Raw genomic sequence first — 21,005 nt, 5'->3', positions numbered from 1 at the left:
GAAAAAAAATCTTCTGTGTTTTTTCGTGACACCCACCCTTAAAAAAATAACACAAATCTGATAGTGCCCACTGCGCTAGTGGTGTGCAACATTTGATTTCCAAGCCCTAACCTCAAGAAAACAAACCATACGATTGCAAGGTGTGACTTACCTTTGTATTCAATGGCAAAACCAGACATCCCCAGGGAGGCATCACTGCGAAATGCCAGAAAAAGGCTGTTTCCACTGCTCTCGATGCGATCTGGAACTTGGTTGCCCTGCAGACTGATGATCAGGGGTCCGTTGGAGTCTTCACCCTCATAGATATGAAGGAAATCATAGCTGGGCTCCATGTTAAAACTGCACAACAAATGAAATAAGAAATTAGGGGTTTCTATATATGTAGGTGGTTATGCAGAGGTTTAACAACCAGTGAGTTTATATGCTTAACTAAGAAATCTTTCTAGTGACTATGATTTTATCTATGTTTGATGAGTTTCTGGATCAATATCTGGTCCTGGAACAACATTTCCGAGTTATTCCCTGATTATTATGTATCCCTTTGCACTGATGATAACATCCCAAACACTGTGATAGCTTTAATGTGTTTAATTTGGCTAGTAGCATTCCTAAAGCAGGGCTCACACGGTTGCGTCATGATTTCCGCATGATTACCTTGATGTAGGGTGTCATGGGGAGTCATAAACGACAAATGGGCATCGAGACACAAGATTCAATTGTTTCTTCTTGTTTAATGTTGAATAGTTCAGGACAACTGATATCATGTATGCGACGCCTCACAACATCATCGCAGAAAGTCTAGCATGTTTATTTTTTTCCCTTATCTTCACTAGTTCTGTCACATGGGTGACAGTGTACAATATCATAATCATTTATCAGTTGTGAGTCAGGTAATCAAAAAATAGGCTGCTTATGGGTGGGTCTCGGGTGGATAAGATCAATCATTGGTTATGAAAACTTTAACTACTTTCTCTAATACATTAAAGTGTTTTAAGCAATTTTAGTTAACTGACTGGCACAAATATGCAGACATTTACATTGTTACAGTGAGTTTCTGAGTTCTCTCAGCCTTCCAACAGAGTTCGTTTTTCTGAGGTAATCTGGAAACGCGTTGAGTGCTGTGAATACATTGTAAAAGCCTGTCTTGCTTATTGAAATTAATTGATTAAAACTAATTAAATTGAAACTCACCGGCTATGGATTATTTTGTCATTAAAAATTAAACGTTTAATAGTTTCTCTGAACTAGGCTAGATTTGATTTTATTTAACAAACCAGTTTGTGCTTTGGAGCTGAAGCATATAGTGGACTGGTTTTGAAGCAATTTACCACAGATGTTTTTCGTGATTTATGTTTATCCAGTAAACTGACGAACACAAAATACATTAAAATTAAGATACAAATTATACCAAACGAAATGCGTTTCAAAAAGTTTTTTTTTTAAGAAAAATACATGAATGATACTTATAAGCCGAAAAGAAAATGAATGAATGAATTAATTAATTTTTGTTTGTGCCTGTCCACTACTCAACAGTGTGGTTGGATGATTTGTTTCGCTCTGTGGAAAATAAGGGTTTTGATTAATGCATCACTGTAATTGTTGTATCACAAACCTCTGTCATTCATTCATTCATTCATTTTCTTTTCGGCTTAGTCCCTTTATTAATCTGGGGTCGCCACAGCAGAATGAACCGCCAACTTATCCAGCACGTTTTACGCGGCGGATGCCCTTCCAGCCGCAACGCATCTCTAGGAAACATCCATACACACTCACTCACTCACTCACAGTCATACACTACGGACAATCCCAATTCACCTATACCGCATGTCTTTGGACTGTGGGGGAAACCGTAGCACCCGGAGGAAACCCACAGGGAGAACATGCAAACTCCACACACAAATGCCAACTGACCCAGCCGAGGCTCGAACCAGCGACCTTCTTGCTGTGAGGCGACAGCACTACCTCCTGCGCCACTGCGTCACCCCAACCTCTGTCATAAATTTGCTCATTTTTTTGATAAGTCATTATTTTCAAGATTTTGTCTTGAGCATCTGATTTTTCCTTAATTATAAGTGGTATATAATTGGTCTGAATACTTTCCGTACCCCCTTTTTATTAGCCCCCCTGAATTATTAGCTACCCTGTTTATTTTTTCCCCAATTTCTGTTTAACAAAGAGAATATTTTTTCTAAACATAATAGTTTTAATAACTCATTTCTAATAACTGATTTATTTTATCTTTGCCATGATGACAGTAAATAATATTTTACTAGATATTCTTTAAGACACTTCTATACAGCTTAAAGTGACATTTAAAGGTGTAACTAGGTGAATTAAGTTAAATATGCAGGTTAGGGTAATTAGGCAAGTTATTGTATAACGGTTTGTTTTGTAGACTATCAAAAAAAAATGTCTTAACGGGGCTAATAATAATGACCTTAAAATGGATTTTAAAAAATTAAAAACTGCTTTTATTCTAGGGTTAGGGTTAAATAAAACAAATAAGACTTTCTCCAGAAGAAAAAATATTATCATACTGTGAAAATTGTCCTTAAAATATTTTAAAAAAGAAAAAAAAATTCAAAGGGGGGCTAATAACTCTAACTATGTGTATATATATATATATATATATATATATATATATATATATATATATATATATATATATATATATATATATATATATATATATATATATATATATATATATATATACACACACACATATATATACACACACACACACACATATACACGTACATATATATATATATATATATATATATATATATATATATATACATATATACAGTATATATATATGGTGCTGCAAGCTGCTGTCCATGATAGTGGTACTGGCTGATATTAATGGTAGATTACTGTGGGGAACTGTGCATTATTACCACTCATGCATTATTTTACATTCTTTACATAATTTTCATGCATCATAAGCAGCGTATTGAATTTACTTTCAAATGAGGTCACATTTAACTTTCAATTTTGATTTCATAATGACAAGTACTTTGCATAAAGGGAGAATATTTTATAAGGCATGATATTTGAGCTCAGCATCTACTGAGCAAGAAAAACTCAACCATAGTCTCTCTCCTTATTATCTACCCGTGATCAGTAAATTCTGACTCAGTTTGTGTTGGATGCAAAATTGTAAAGTCCACCTTTTTTTCCAGCTACTTTTTACCATGGTGGGTTAAATTAACGTAAGCGTTGTGCAAATTTAATTTTACTGCTTGCACTGACATATTTAGCTTTCAGCTTACAGCAAAAATGTTTTTTTTTTTTTTTTCTGAAGAAGAGCTACATGTTTTTATAATCAATGTGCAAAACTGGCTGTAAAATATGTGTTTTAGGCTGCATGATTTGCATTTGTCCCACGAGATTCCAGTGAAAATGAATGCAATCCAAAGCAGCCCACTAAACAGCACTTGAAACATGTAATTAACAGCTACTAAATTAGGAAGCTGAATTTCAGGGCTGAGAAGAGAGCTCTGTCATTGTTGTTGTTGTTGTTATTGCTATATTATTATTATTCATTCATTCATTTTCTTTTCGACTTAGTCCCTTTATTCATCAGGGGTCACCACAGTGGAATGAACCGCCAACTTATCTAGAATATGTCTTACGCAGTGGATGCCCTTCCAGTCACAACCTAACACTGGGAAAATTATTATTATTATTATTATTATTATTATTATTATTATTATTATTATTATTATTATTATTATTATTATTGTTATTATTATTATTATTATTACAATTGCAGCCTTTTTGACTTCCAGCCAAAATCGTTCCAGACTCAGAAGCTCAAGAGCCCATATTATGAGTTTTTGAAAATGACCTTCCATGAAGTATAAAACATAGCTCTAAGTGAATGAAAACATCTGGCTGAGGTTTAAATCTGAGTGTTTAAAACTATTGTTTCCTAAACAAAAGTGTCGACTCAATGATCAATGATCTGTTTTGTGTTCGGATTTTTTGCCTGTTCGTATAAGTAAAGTTTCACAAACTAATTTCAAGAGGAGCACGCGATATGACTGAGCACGCCTGGCTTCTCAACTGTAATCCGTATTAATCCAATCAGAGTGACCCAAGCTTACTATAAATGGATCATTTTCTCCCTATTGCTCTATCTTCGTTTTGGAAGAATCCCCCCTTCCACCCCAGCTCCTCCTTTTACTCCCTTTTCTAAGGGGGGCTCTTGAGACCTACCTGATCTCGGATCCCCTTATATGCATATTGACTGAGCGGGATCCTTGGGCTCAAGTATACCTGAGCTCAGGGTTCTCTCCCGGGACAGCATGCCAAACCTGCTATTAACGCTAAGCATATCTAAGTGGGAACTCTTGAAACGTCAATACACGGCATCGCCAAATATGAAGTACTGGATCCAGTAAAACATAAGTAAGTAAGTAATGTGTATTCATATAGCGCATTTATTAAGTATGACCATCCACCCAAAGCGCTTCACAATCATAAAGGGGGTCTCTCCACACCACCACCAGTGTGCAGCATCCACTTGGATGCTGCGGTGGCAGCCACAGGACAACGGCGCCAGTGCGCTCACCACACACCAGCTATAGAGAGAGTGGAGAGACAGTGATAGAGGCAGTTTGATGGATGGGGATGATTGAGAGGCCATGATGAATAAGGGCCAATGGAGGAGATTTGGCCAGGACACCACTCTTTAAGAGAAGTGCCATGGGATTTTTAATGACCACAGAGAGTATTCCACAACAATACCACAGTAGTATACCATGTGCTTTTGATCCTGTCATTTTTTCTGATGATTGTTACAATAACCTACGCTGCAACGCAGGATTTGCCGGCCGTTTGTTATTAAAGTAAGGATCAGCAAATAATTTTTAATATATGGGACTTTGTCAGTAACTGTTACACAGTTTATATGGACCAGTTTCTTCTTTCTTCAGATCATGTAAGTGTAATATGGTTGCCTCGTTTACTGTAGTAAAATATGTATTTATCTGTATGTTATAACTCATAATCGCTCCGTGCAGCTTGTAATCACTTATGCATTATAGATCATAGCTTGTTATGTGTCTCTGAGGTTAAATGTTTTCAGGCTATTCACATATCGTGTCCAAAACCACATTGAAAACACGACACGTGCTTCGTTCTTTACCGATTTAACTGCATTTCTGTGCGCCATTCCCAGCCGTTTGTCAAAGCATTGGCCACCATCAGCCATTCCTACACACGCGTGGTGCGATCAGTTTTCAATTGTATTGTATTTCAATTATTATTGTACTACAACTTCAGAATTACATCAGTACATATCTGATCTTAAAAAAAGAATATAAAAACCGTCAACCGTGACAAGCTATAACTTGAAAAGGACACAGTGTTAAGAGGATTTCAGGCAGCCCTGATCTGTTAAATAAAAGGCAATTCAGTAAACATAACGAGACATCAATGAGTTCACTCCAATGTCAAAGCTGTCATAATACAGAAATAAAAGGCCATTTTCTACAATGATTTTTGCACTCTAACTCAAATGCTCTGTTTAATGGGACATTTCTCCCCTAAATCTTCAGCGTTAATGCAAACTGCTACAAACGGTAGCATCTTTGTATATGAAATATATATTACATGAAGAACTCATTCATTTTTATTTTTAAACTTAAAGTTATTTAGTGTAATGGCGAAAAGGATAGCATCATTGAAAAGAAGCTACAGTGCATTTGAATTCAGAGTTGAAGTGCTGAGGATTGTTTACTTTAGGCTATTTGAATGATGTATGTGACTGGTGAAAAATGCAACAATCTTAAATTTCTCCATTAAACAATTTTATGAATGCAAACACATTGTAAATAAGACATCCTTCAGTTTGCACAGTGTAGACAACGTCACTGTTTGTAGTCAAAAGAGTGCAAAACTCATTTAAGTAAGTAAGTAAGGAAAGGTTTACTTATATAGCACCTTTCCCAGACATTGAGTCACAAAGTACTTTACAATAAGAGAAAACAAGTAAAAGAACATGACAATAAAAGAAGGCATGTTAAAACATATTAAGACTAATTAAAAATCCATGAAATGAAATGACTGACCTGTCCAGAGATTATAAATGAAGCATTATTTGCTTCTTTTTGGTATTTACAAGATAATTTCAAAATCAACTGAAACATCCACTGTCCAGCAGAGCTCCATCTCTAATTATAGACACCTAAAATAATAAAAATAATAATAATAAAAATAAAAATAATACTAAATATATACTAATAATAAAAAAAATTATACAACCTACCGGTCAAAAAGTCAAAATTAGTAGTCCTGTGAATTTTGTTGTTCTTAAATATTCCCCAAGTGCCATTTACCATGTATTATATTTTAAACTTAATATCTTTAATAACTATTTGCTAATGAGTAATTGCAAATTCTCATGGCAAATTTACCTTGCCATGATTACAGTACATAATATTTTCTAGTTATTTTTAAAGTATTAAGCTAGTATTAAGCTTAAAGTTACATTTTAAGGCTTAACTAGGTTAATTAGGCTAACTATGCAAGTTAGGTTAAATAGCCAAGTTACTGGACAACAGGTATTATATTTATATATGAGCAATATCACACGAGTAGCAGTACGAAATTGCTGTTTATCGGCACTGGTGGGAGGCATGCATTGGCTTGATGCCACAGGCCGAGTGCCTTAGTGTCCCACCAGTTACGATATACAGCTATATTGCACTCCTACAAGTGTGATATTGCCTTTATACAACAGTTTGACAGTATAACCGTGTAGATAAAAAAGAAAATCAAACCCAGGAAGTTTTAAAAACCCTTGTGTATGAGGAACTACTTTCTTCTGCCATTCATTCACATCTGCAGCTGACCGTCAGAAGAGCAGAAATTGTTGCTCATTCACCAACATCACTTTATAGCTAGTATTTGAATAATTCTCTAGCGTAATGTCTAAAGTGATGACAAAACAGGTGATTATTTTTTTTGATCAACTGTAGTTTGAAATTACGCTTTTAGGAGTTTTTCTCCTCTAAGGGCTTATTATGCAGTCTATGCCGCCATCTTGTGGCAGAACATCAACTATCTTTGCTCTGCTCAATATGACAGGCGCTGTATCTCCGAAATTATAAATATTTAAAATAGGCACTATCCTTATAAATAATCTGCATAGTTGTAATCTACTACATAAATCGCTTAAAAAGCCTCAAAAATACATTATGTCAGCTGGAATATTTGTCAAATTGTAGTGAGTTTACTGATCTACTGTCATTCTATGTGGGTGGAGTAATGGAGTAAGGGTGAGGGGGATGTGCGAATGCTGTTATTGCAGAATATCAGATTTGAGAACCAGACAGAACTGTATATATATATATATATATATATATACACATACAACAGTTCTGTCAGGTTCTTGAGGTTTTAGTCGAGAATATAGTTGTTTAGATAGCAGTTTATTTATAAGGATAGTGTCTATTTCGAAATATTTATAATTTCTGAAAGACAGCGCATCGGCGGCCATTAGCCAAAGACGGTTGACGTTGTCTATCCACAAGATGGAGCCAGGACCACATAATAAGCTCTTGCTTGGAATATTTAAACAGCATGCTTTCTAACTACAGCTGATCAAATCATTATTGAACTGGTGGGTGATATTCTAAGTCGATCTCTCTCTTTTGTATAGATTGAAACTATATAGTTTATTTATAAGGACAGTGCCTATTTTAATAGTTACTTTCCTATCCCAGTTCTCAACAGTGTTTTTCAGAGACCTCACCCCCGAACACCCCCTCCCCCTCCTTTTTTTCCTTATCGCAAAAACAGCAGTCTGATAGTTATTGCACTGCTTTTCGGGTTAATTATTGTGACATCCTGATTGCAACAGAGAAACACTGTAGACTGTAACACTGTAAGAAGATATCTCTGTAGACGGAGGGCATTTCACATTTCATGTCAAGTTCAGCCTTATAATCTTAAAATGTCAGCAAAATCACCTGTTTTGTCATCACTTTAAACATTACGCTTGAGAATCATTCATATACTAGCTCTAAAGTGACGTTGGTGAATTAGTAACGGCTCCTACAGTTTTGACGTCAGCTGCAGATGTGAATGAATGGCAGAAGAAAGTAGTTCCTAATACAAAAGAGTTTTTGAGACTCTCCGTGTTTGATTTTCTTTTTTATATACACGATTGTGCCGTCGAACTGTTGTATAAACGCAGTATCACACTTGTAGCAGTGCGATATGGCTGTATATCAGCATTGGTGGGACACTAAGACACTAGGCCTGCAGCCTCGTACCAATGCACGCCTGCCATCAGTGCTGATATATAGCCATATCACACTGCTACTCGTGTGATATTGCTCACATATATATATGTATATATATATATATATATATATATATATATATATATATATATATATATATATATATATATGTATATATGTATATATATATATATATATATATATATATATATATATATATATATATAATTTTTTAAGGGGGCTAAAATATATTTTAAGGGCTGTAAACAATAACAATGGTCCTAATGTATTTCCTATTTTATGTTTTTCTTTTCCGTCGCTTGCAAGAATCCAAAAATGTCCACACATTTATAAATACATTTATGACAGCCGTTTCATCATTAAGTTATGATTGAATTGCCTTTTGTTACAGATAAGAAATAGTTTTACAAGCATTACATGTTAATGGGCCAATGACATCACCACATTAAAGTGGTATATAATATTAAATCAACATAAAATACATAAAATATTTAATAAATATTATTTTAAAATACTGAAAAGTGTCAATAAAATAAGTACAAAATAAAACGTACAACTGCTTTAATTCTAGCCAAATTGTAAGAAATTATATTTTATTCAGAAAAAAATGAATAAATTTTATTATTATTAATAATAATAATAATAATAATAATAATAATAATAATAATAATAATAATAATAATAATAATAATAATAAAAATCACAGGAGGGCTAATAATCTTGACTTCAACTGTACCCTTCAAGGACTGCCTGAAAATTACAGGTATGTTTAATTAGGGGTGGAGGTAAACTCTACAAGACATTGGCCTTACAGCATGTCTATGCAGTTCACAATTCTTGTCCTTTTTTAAATACGGTCGTTCAAATAAGCAAAAGTAAGTTCTAGAATGGATTTTTAAGTGCTTCTACTTGTATTTAAATGTTTACATGGCCTTGCTCCTTCCTACCTCTCTTATATGTTATCCAAATATCATCCGAGAGGAGCTCTTAGGTCTGCCGACCAGAGTTTGTTGATTGTTTATTTTCTTTTAGTTCATTATGTCTTTTAATATGCATATTATACCCCACATTGGTCAGCTGTTTCTTTTTTTATTATTGTGCTCTATAAATAAAGTTTAAATTAAATTAAAATAAAAATAGACTTCAATTTTAAGAGAAATATTGTCAAAACAATTAAATTCAAAGTGCTGTATTTTAAATATGCTACAAACCCTTCACGTGGCATGACAGAGATTAAACTAGGGTTAGGTTTAGAGTAAGGGATTCGATACGAGTTCGATTTTTTTGGAGAGAAATAATGTTCCAGGATCTGCAGACTATGCTGACCCATGCAGGAAGTTGTTTAACTGAGCTACAGTATGAGAAAATTACCTTTTGAAGATTAAAGCAACCACAAAGTCAGGGTTGACTTCAATCCGCCAGTCGCACTCTTTTCCTGGCGGGTAGGGTTGAGGATAGTTGGGTGATAGAATTACCCCAGCAGGCCCTGTCACATTGCCCCCGCAGGTAGCTGTCATAACAAGAAGAGAGAGGATGCAAATTAATGTGATCCTTCAACATATCAACAGTAAACAATGTTACATCTGTCCGATAATAGGATGATTACTCTTAATCACATTATCAGTTAAATATGGAAGGACATTTCACATCCCACAGCATTAAATAATAATAATAAGCAATGCATTAAAGAACGGATTAAACTAAACTAAATTAAATTAAGTATTTAATCAATTTTTTATGGATTTAAGTTTAATGGATTGATTATTATAAATTAAATATAAATGTATTAATTCATTTAAGTTGAATGCATTGCTTATACAAAAAAATCTACTTATTAATTGATTTAAGTTTAATGCATTACTTATACAAAATAAAATAAAATAAAAAATAAATTAAATATTTTATCCATTCATTTTTAAATTGATTTAAATTGAATGCATTGCTTATGCAAAATTAAATTAAATTAAATATCAATTTATTAATTGATTTAAGTTTAATGCATTACTTATACAAAATAAAATAAAATAAAAAATAAATTAAATATTTTATCCATTCATTTTTAATTTGATTTAAATTGAATGCATTGCTTATGCAAATTAAATTAAATTAAATATCAATTTATTAATTGATTTAAGTTTAATGCATTACTTATACAAAATAAAATAAAATAAAAAATAAATTAAATATTTTATCCATTCATTTTTAAATTGATTTAAATTGAATGCATTGCTTATGCAAAATTAAATTAAATTAAATATCAATTTATTAATTGATTTAAGTTTAATGCATTGCTTAAAATAAAATAAAATAAAAAAACATTTTATCTAAATAAATTAAATTACATAACATTTTTATTCTATTCATTTATTAATTAAGTTAAATGCATTGCTTATATATATTCATCCATTTATTAATAGTTTAATTAATGCATTGCTTATTAAAAAATAAAATAAAATAATTAATAATAATTAAATTAAATTACTTTTTTATTCCATTCATTTATTAATTGATTTAAGTTTAATAAAATAAAATAAAATAAAATAAAATAAAATAACATAAAATAACATAAAATAAAATAAAATAAAATAAAATAAAATAAAATAAAATAAAATAAAATAAAATAAAATAAAATAAAATAAAATAAAATAAAATAAAATAAAATAAAATTAAATTAAATTAAATTAAATTAAACTAAATTAAATTAAAATGACAATTGGAAAAACAATACTACTTACAATACATAGGGAGCTTACAAAAAACATACGATTTCCAGTGTAAAACCACATTAACAGTTGATGACAGAATAATAACTACTATGTATATTTATGAAAATTGTGGGAAATTATAGACAAGTTTATGCTTTACTAGAGTAATCTGTGTTTTAGAATTAAGGGTAGTGCATTTCAGTGGGAATTAGCAGCTGTTTCTCTCTCTGTTTCTCTCTCTCTGTCTGTTTCTTTCTCTCTCTCAATGAAGACACAAACACATATGTCATCCCTTGAAAATCTCAGAGCTCACAGTGAATGTGTCTTAAATGGTTTAAACATAATCATTAAAAATGAATTCCTCTGTGGACATATCCAGAATGTGCAGAGCATATTGTCTAAGTGGAAAAAATAAATAAATAAATAAAATTCCTAGAAGTCTGAGAGAAGGTCATGGTAATAATGAGAAAGCATCTATGTAAAGCTACGAGAGACAGCTAAACCTTTTCTCATAACTGTGAACTAATGTGTATACAGCATCTCTGAAATCTGCACAAGACCAGCTTCAAACATGAACAGTTTAATGAATGTCATGATCATGAATATGATTATGATTATTAGGAATATGACTAGGAACATTTTTCCAGACTATGAAGAGTTACAAAACTATTACTCTAGCAAACTAATTAATGCACAATAACAACAAAGTGTGGCAGTTATATCCAAACACACGTCCTATTTCCATACCTATGCCCCTGTATAGTGATGCATACTTCTCTTAACCCCGACAGATAAACAAGTGATAAAAACATGTCACTAATGTACTCTTTCAACCTTTAACAGGCATCATAACTACCTGGTTGACATTTTATCCATAGGTTATCGTTATTATTTTAATTGCTTATTACTATTTATCAGTTGTGTCAGTATATTATTCAATCCAAGATGTGGGCCAAAAAAATGTTTTCAAGGAGTGCACCTCAAAGGGTTAATAACACATAAATTGGCTGCACCATTGACTTTTAGGCCACATTTTAGTTGGTCAATGATGCGGTCTATTTCAATTGATATCAAAATAACAACATGTCAACTATACGTATTAACCAAGCGGCAACCTCTCGCTCTGCCTCAAGAAGCAAATACGGAAGTAACTGAATCATGGAAATTCCGCTAGTTCTAGCTCCATAATGGAGCAAATTTCTATTGACCCCACTGTTAAAATGGCCAACTTAACTGTAGAAAAAAATGTTTATAGCCTGGTACAACGAACATTTTGTTTCAGATAGCTAATATTACACTTCATGACGACTGTGCGTTTATTTTAAGTAACATTAAGTCTGCATAATTAAGGGCGTGGCCACTTGAGTGACAGCTAGGTCTCGCTGGTCGCCGTTACTTCACCTCAGCTGATTCCGGCTGATTAGCTGCTGAACTTGAGTGACAGCTAGGTCTCGCTGGTCGCAGTTACTTTACCTCAGCTGATTCCGGCTGATTAGCTGCTGAACACGGTGTTTACGTCATGTTTTTGTGTTGTTTTATGTGGCTTTACACAGTCAGTTGCTTTATGGAATTATTTCTTACAATTATCAGATAATATGGCATGCTGTGTGCACTTAATTGTGCTCACAAACCATTCATGTGGCCTCCATTTCACAGGTGAGTGAAATTATATACTTACACCATCTCTATAAATGTATTTGATTTATTTAAGATCATTTATCACTTATAATTTTCTTTAGAACTTGAATGCACTCCAGAATCTGACAGATTGACTAGCTGCAGGCTATAGCAATAGCAATAGAACAATCATCTGAAGCATTTTCATACAGTGTTATGTCTGGATTTCATAAATAGTCTTGCATTTACTAACACAGACTATATTTGAAGTGTTTGGAAGTCCTCCTGTAGAAAAACCTCATAAGGACAATATTTAGAGGCTCTGTGTATTACAGCAGTGTTTTTTAAAAGCCTAAACACTTGATAGAGTGTACAACTAAGCACATGTGGTCAGAACACAAACGAGTCGCAGGTAATGAAGTATTAAGCGTTTCTCCCAAAGAAAAGTCTGTCTAAGCAAAATGCTAGCAGGCGTCTGTAGTGCTCAGCTCCGCCTATTTGCCCTTGTTTGGTATCCCCCAGTTGGTGTGATGACACTCAAACAAAACAGCATGCAAGAAGGTAATCTGCCATCGAAGCTTAAGTGTAATGTAGAAAAAAGACCAGTATGAGCATTAATATCTATTCAAAATGTGATAAGAGTCGACTGCTCGCTGTCCATCAGTTGCTACACGATTGCCTACAATGCTACACTTCACGAGTTCACACTTGCAATAGTTTCTGAATAAAGCGTATTTGGCGTGCTGTCCGGGGAGAGGGCTCTGAGCTCGGGGAAGACACCCAAACTCGAGTTATTCCTTTTATCAGGAAACAGAGAGGATTAGGGATTCGAGCGAAGTATCTAGCCCGGCCCCAGAACGCTCCCCCCGGGATTGTAATGCTTAAGAGGTGAGGTGACGGGGTGGTGGAGGGATGCTAAAGTCGTAAGATGCTGCAGGTAAGACAGCTTTGGTATATATAGGGGTTTGGTCAAGAACTGATTGGATAATAGAATAATTGTCAATGACGTATTTGATACTGAAACTTCTGCGCGTGCTCCTCCCGAAATTTGTTTATAAAACATCACATTGATTGACTACTGGACCCACACTCTGCCCGTGCCTGTTTATTACCGACTGTGGAGAGGTAAGCATGATCGAACACCCAATGATGGGGGAGAGCATGCTTTGAGCCCGGTGGCTAATCAGCAGGCCAATCAAAAATAATAAATAACACCTGTTTATTCTAGTGATTGGGCCGGAGAGACACCCTTCTTAAGGAGAACAGAAGGCGCAGCCGGGAGAAGAGAGAACGCACACACACACACAGAGCTACGCGTGTTGGGCATTGAAAAAAAATAAAAATATTACTTACCTGATATCGCCGACCCTGTCTTCTTCTTTCTACACAACAACGAAGCTCACTACACCGACCAGCACCTGGGCTCTCATGTATCAAAATCTTAATTTTGCGTACGCCAAATTTCACACTCACGTTTGGATTTACCAACGATGAAATGAACGTGAGAATGTGCGTTGTTCCACGCCAACTTCATGTCTGGCATACGTGTATTTCAAGTGTGTGTTTGTTTTATTTCTACTGGCGACTCCCAGAGGCAAATATGTTAAATTGCACACTACAAAGTATCTTTGAGCCGTACAATGCCAGCTGTATGGGACGGGATCATCCGCATGTCTAGCAGGTATATAAGCTTTCCACACCATGCAGTTGACCAGCCAAACATTAAAGCGCAATTTGCAGCGATCACCGGTTTTCCCAATGTAATCGGAGCGATCTACTGCACGCACATTGCTATGAAGGCGCCATCTGAAGACGAATTTGCATACGTGAATCGGAAACATTTCCATTCAATACATAATATGTGACGCTCAAATGCACTTAACATAATACACACACTTATTAATGATTCCTCGTGATGAAGAGTAGGCAAAATCTGATATGTAGTGGCGGAAAAAAGAAGGAGTATATCAGACGCTGGATTCGAACTGGGTTCATGATCGATCGTGTCAAAACACGTTGCCATACGCTTTACTAGCTACGTCACTCACACTGCTGCTTGCCATTCTCTTTAGTTATGTTGTCTCTGTCAATCAAACCGTGATGGGCGGAAATCGCAGTGACAACGAGGTGAGCTTTTTGCACTTAGCCTAAATAGACACTACAAAATTTTAAACCTTTACACCGGTCCATTTCTTTTTTAATTCACTTACAGTGCAATGTTCAGACCCTACTGCGTTAACCGCGTCAGCTAAACTCTCCCACTCTATTTTTATTTATTTTTTGTTATTAATTCCGGAGGACAAACTTGCAAATAACACAGTTTTTCTCTGGTCTACCTCTGATAGGAGCACCTCCAATTCACATTCTGTTCAAAGTTTCTCTTTTTGCTTGCTTTTGCCATTGCTTTTTCGTTTGGTTTTGCCAAAGTAGAGTCATTACCATATTTATTAGGGGAGGAGGCAGGGAGGGGTTTTGCGCTCGTGAACGTGCAGTCAGTTTCACGTTAATTCGTATGTACAAAGAGAATATGGGTGGGATTCCACGTACGCAGTGTTTCATACATCTGAATTTTTTACTGCGTACGCACAAAGCTGTAAATGTTTTAGTATGAATTCAACACAAGTCTCCGTACATGAGGCCCCTGAACCGCAAATGATCAGAAATCTTTTTTTGCACAGGGCTTTCTAAAGGGTTAATGGTACCAACTCATGATCACCAGTAAAAATGACTAATTTAACCTCTTCTCAACAGGGAAAACCCCCAACAATCAAAAATTCATGATTAAAGTATATGGTGCCATGGCTTTGGAATCAAAAAATGTCATTATAATGAAAGTCAATGGGGCAAAAACAGCCACCAACATAATGAACGGGCAGTCAATATGAACAGTACATATTAAATATTGTTTTTCAGTATAAAAAACTAAATTTGGGTTCTTCTGTAGGTTCCACGGTACTAAATAATTTTTGAAATAATTATGTAAACAATACAACCCCCCCCCCCCTTTTAGTACTGAGGTATAGAACACATAGTTCATTCGGATCTCACCGATGCAGGTGGGTGGATCTGGCTGCCAGAAAAACCGGCTGTTGAGCTGAACACAAGTGATTTCAGACACTCCTTGAATTTGGTACCCAGGGTCACACTGAAACGAAATGGTATCACCGGGCTCCCTGCTGTCTCCGTAGCGTGATCCATTTTGAGGGGTCCCTGGGTCGTTGCAGGTCGTGGCCACTGTAGCTGAAATAAAAAGATAAATTTTGAATTAGCTATGGATCACCGAGACATTGGAGAGAGCAGAAAATCACTTATTCATGAGAAAGCAGACCTCTGTTTCTGACTAAATATGCCGACTCGCACAGCAGCACACATTTGTGATGGTGTGAAGCTCATATGCAAAGGTTTCTAGTCTATTAACATGCATTTGCTGCATAATCACTTAAAAAGACCATGAACAAAGGATCTTAGGAAATTGACCAGAGTAAAAAAGGTTTTGTTACAATACTACTAATACATACTGCCCAGCCTACATTATAATTCATTCTTTCACTCATTTTCTTTTCGGCTTAGTCCCTTTATTAATCTGGGGTCGCCACAGCGGAATGAACCGCCAATCACTGGGAAACATCTATACACACTCATTCACCATCATACACTATGGATAATACAGCTTACCCAATTCACCTGTACCACTTGTCTTTGGACTTGTGAGGGAAACCGAAGCACCAAGAGGAAACCCACACAAGCACGAGGAGAACATGCAAACTCCACACAGAAATGCCAACTGACCAAGCTGAGGCTCAAACCAGTGACCTTCTTGCTGTGAGGCGATCATGCTACTGTGCAGCCCATCTACGTTATAATATGTATTATAATTTGTACAATCTGTAATATGTAGGGAGGCACGGTGGCTCAGTGGTTAGCACTGTCCCCTCACAGCAAGATTGTCACTGGTTTGAGTCCCGCCTGGGCCAGATGGCATTTCTGTGTGAAGTTTGCAGGTTCTCCCCGTGCCCCCAAGGATTTCCTCCTGGTGCTCCAGTTTTCCCCACAGTCCAAAGACACGCAGTATAGGTGAATTGAACTACATTGGCCATAGTATATGAGTGTGTGTGTGCGTGTGTGTGCGTGCGTGCGTGCGTGCGTGTGTGTGTGTGAATGTAAGAGTGGGTGGGTGTTTCCCAGTACTGGGTTATGGCTGGAAGGGCAACCGCTGATGTAATACTTTCGGTTCATTCCGCTGTGGCGACCCTTGATAAATAAGGGACTAAAGCCTGGTTTATACTTCTGCATCGAGTGGTCGGCATGACCCAAGAGGCATGCCTTGTGCGTTGCCAAGCATTCGTACTTCTGCGCACTGTTTGCGTTGCTCTGCAATAGCACTTCCGAAACGCTAGCTAGCAGTGAGGTTCTTATCTTCCTCTGTGTGGAGTTTCTTCAGTGTTTTTTTTTTTCCTAAAAGCTACCTTGATGTAGAAGTAGCTCAAACTCACTTATTTTGAGACAGGAACCGGCGGACGTGCAACAACTTTAAACACAAAACAAAAATTTTCATCCCTCCTACACAGGACTCAACACTTGTAAACACTCGCTCCAACGGGTTCGTGTAAGTCTTGGTCCCGCCCACACTTGTCAGCACTACGAAGCTGACCAACCAAAGAGCTTGAGCTACGCATGGTTGCGACAGGTAGTTAAATACATTGAGGGGTGCACGCCAACGCCGGCGACGGCGACGGCTATGTGACTTTATGCACTTGACGCAGAATACATATCAGTCTTGAGCTAAAGAAAAATTAATTAATTAATGAATGAATCAACTTGCATATCCATATTTAACCAAGAAGATAGTACTGAACTTTTCAATAATATATTGAATATTGTGGAATCCCTAGTGTGAATAACATCTGTTATTATTATTCGTGCTTAGTGTAGGACCCCTTGAAGCATAGTAGACAGCAAACTGCACATTTAGTCAAAACAGCTGATTGAGGTTCTCCAGTTACCAACCCAGGCTCATTGAAAAAATATGTGCTCAAGACTACATTTTGAGAACCAGAAAATATGTACCCTGAACTACATTTTGCAGTTTTTGTTTACAAAAATCCACTAGAGTGGAGACCCTGCTCACTGCAGAGCCATTTGAGCTCCAGCGAGGGGGAGCTTGAGCTCTCGCTCCTCCTCCTGTAAGCTGATTTAATGCGTACACCCACCCCACCCCTAACCCCAACCCCCAGTGACATCACTCATAGAAGAAGTGCAAGGAATGAGGAGCTTAGCTCTGCCAAAGTGGCTCTGCAGTGAGCACCACTTGCTAGAGTGTGCTGTGCACATTTTGACAACCTCAAATATGCTACTGAGGAATGTTTTCTTATACGTGCTATTTCTCATAAATCCACCAGAGGCCGCTGTGTACATTTCTGCACATATTAACGTCCTTCCCATGTGCGTCCATGAGAGAAACCATTTAGTTTGTCGTGGTGCATAATATATCAGCTTGATATCCATTGACCCACACACTCCCTTCCCTACACTTAACCGATAATGTTTTCAAAAGCAAATTAGAAGAGTAAAGCCATCGTGACCACATGCTTCTGCTTTTTTGGGTTTCGTTTTCCTGGTTTCTGGAACCATCCTTTGTCAATTCGAACCACGGTCTGCTTCGCTCTGCCTCCAGGTCTAGCCCCATTTGCGGTGAGCTATCAAGCAAACCAGTCATGCTGGAAAACCCATCCATATGAAGATAACTAGTCAGCAGTACCACCCTGCAGCATTCACTTTACACATGAAATGCAGGCTTATGTACCTGTGAGCAAATATTTCTTGAATCTCAAAAATCTACTCCAAGACACATTTTCCCAATGATTTCCCAGTGTTTCCAGTTACTATGCATTTGGAATATAAAGAGCAAAGTACGCAAATATTAGGGGTGTCAAAATTTATTGTTTCTTCGGTGCACCGCGATGCAGACGTGGACAATTCGGTATCGGTTCAGTAATAATCATAACCGGTTATTATGTACTGACGTCATTTATCTCATATGCGCTCTGTCGAGAGTGAGGCGAGCGCGGGTATTTACAAAACTACAGGCACCAACTACTTAAAAATTTCACTGTGTGTGTGTGTTTTCTGAAAAGTCTTTCACTGGCACTTACAGAAGAAGCCCATATTTCTCTCCGAGTGAATGAAAGTACTCCATTTCTCTCTCTCTCTCTCACTGTGGCCCATTTCACCTGCTGGTGTGACTCTTCCTCCCCTCTCTTCTCCTCTTTTCCTCTCGGCTGTATGCATTCCGAAATTTCCGAATAAAAGCGCGGCAGTGGTCAGTAACTCTTGCTGTAAGCTGTAATTTTAACAGGAGTGGGCGGTCTCACAATATCGCTGCAGAGCGAGCGAGCGAGCAAGCAAGCGCGCGTGGCGTGTGTATGTGCGCGTGTGCGTGTTTGTTTGCTGCTGTCTATGTTTGTGTATGTGTGTGAATGAGAAGACAGCTTGATATAGCCACCCCCCAAAATACAACACTGTTTATGAAAAGCATCGTCAATGCCCCGTGATGCACCGAAATATCGAATTGAACCGAATCGATGGCATGATAATCGTAACCGAACCGAGCTATGAGACCAGTATAGGTTCACACCTCTAGCAAATATAGTAAGATAGTTATGCATATGCTATGTAGAAAACAAACAATGGAAAGCTGATACTTACTAGAGAACTGGATGGAAAATCCTGACTTGCTAATGAAGTAATCGCTGTCGAACTGAAGCGTGAGGATGTTGAAGGTGCTGTGAGTGTCCTCGGGTAAAAGCGACCCACTCCACTCCTTTAGCAGAATGCCACTTTCTGCCGGTCCATCCCAAACCTTCAGAATGTCATGATCCACCTCCGTGTCAAAGACTATGAAGTGGAGACTATGGGAAAATCAAGTACAGAGAGAACATTGTATTGTATTTTCTTTCAAAAGCATTTAATTGCATGCACATTAATATAAGCAGATGTAACAATTGACAATTTAGGCCACTGACAGTCACTGTCCAAACTAAATAAATAAATAAAAAATATATGCCCATCTACTCTTATGTCCTTGCAGTGTTTTAAACCACATTTGATGAACATTGCCAAAACATAACAATAAAGTTGTTCATCTGCATTACACATGTAGTTAAATTTGTAATTGGTAACATTTGGGTAAAACAAAGGCAATCTCAAAATGGCATATAAAATAAAATAAAATAAAATAAAATAAAATAAAATAAAATAAAATAAAATAAAATAAAATAAAATAAAATAAAATAAAATAAAATAAAATAAAATTAAATTAAATAAATAAATAAACAAACAAACAAACATTATTATTATTATTATTATTATTATTATTGTTATTATTATAAATTTATTATTAGTTTATTGAGTTATTAATTATAATAAATACATTAAAAATAAATAAATTCATTTTCTTGTTTGTCATGACAAACTTTTAGCTTCATACTTCTCACATTAATAGAAATAGCTACTACAAGAATAGCTACTTTTCTCTGTTTATCAAAAAAATAACATACAACTTCTTTTGATATCTGAATAATTTTATCAATATGAAAATAATTACTAAATTCATGGAAAACATATGTTCCAAACTATCAAACTGATCAAAACAAAAGGCCACCATTATATAGTCATTTCCATATACTAAGTCACTGGAAATTTAATGATCTGCATTCAACATGGTTGTACACTGCAAAAAAAGTCCAAATTACTAGTCTGTTTAGTTGTATTTTCTTTCAGAGCAATAGAATGCATTCACATTACAAGCAAATGAATACAGATTGATTGCAATTGATATTACAATTGATATTATTAATAATGTAACAACTCTGATAAGATATCCTTTCGGTACATTCAATATGATTGTACACTGCAAATAAACGGGGATTAATTTTTTTGTAACAGCTCTCTCTGATTTTTATAAGTTGTATAAGTTTGAAATGTTTTTAAAACAGAGCATGTTTGTATAAAAGACAGTAAAATTGCTATGTAATTCTTAACCGCTATAATCACCATGGCTGCATGGTGTCAGTAAATGTGCATATGTGCGTGTACTGCAAATGGCATTTGTATGAGACTCATCATTTCAAAAAGGCTTGAATAAACTCCACCACAAATACATGGAATAAACTTACTTGGTATTTTTCTAGTGACCTTATCTCAGCTTCATCCGTGTATGTCTCAATCACTGACTGCTGTTTATTTGACATAATGCAGGAGAAGCAGACACACACGTGGGAACGGTGGGTGGAGAAAAGCATCTCATTTGCATTTAAAGCCACAGGTTACAAAAACAGCTACAGTGTACTCAGACACCTAAATGGGCATATTCTGGAGGCTATAATAAATAATCTGATGAGTA

General features: G+C 35.9%; 1 protein-coding gene across 1 annotated transcript in view; it reads right to left on the bottom strand.

The window, feature by feature from the left end:
• Positions 1-19,512, bottom strand: part of LOC130220219 (CUB and sushi domain-containing protein 1-like) — a gene marked incomplete at both ends in the record, with an annotated part of 30,111 nt that extends 10,599 nt beyond the window's left edge. The window contains 4 exons of the mRNA XM_056452595.1: positions 152-339; positions 9,654-9,792; positions 15,653-15,844; positions 19,310-19,512. Of these exons, the coding sequence (XP_056308570.1) occupies positions 152-339; positions 9,654-9,792; positions 15,653-15,844; positions 19,310-19,512 (722 nt within the window). The remainder of the gene's footprint in view (positions 1-151; positions 340-9,653; positions 9,793-15,652; positions 15,845-19,309) is intronic.
• Positions 19,513-21,005: the final 1,493 nt, after the last annotated feature.

Source organism: Danio aesculapii, unplaced genomic scaffold (genome assembly GCF_903798145.1).
Source record: "Danio aesculapii unplaced genomic scaffold, fDanAes4.1, whole genome shotgun sequence".
Lineage (NCBI taxonomy): Eukaryota > Metazoa > Chordata > Actinopteri > Cypriniformes > Danionidae > Danio > Danio aesculapii.
Note: the sequence above shows the minus strand (reverse complement) of the source record. Positions and strands in the feature narration are given on the sequence as shown.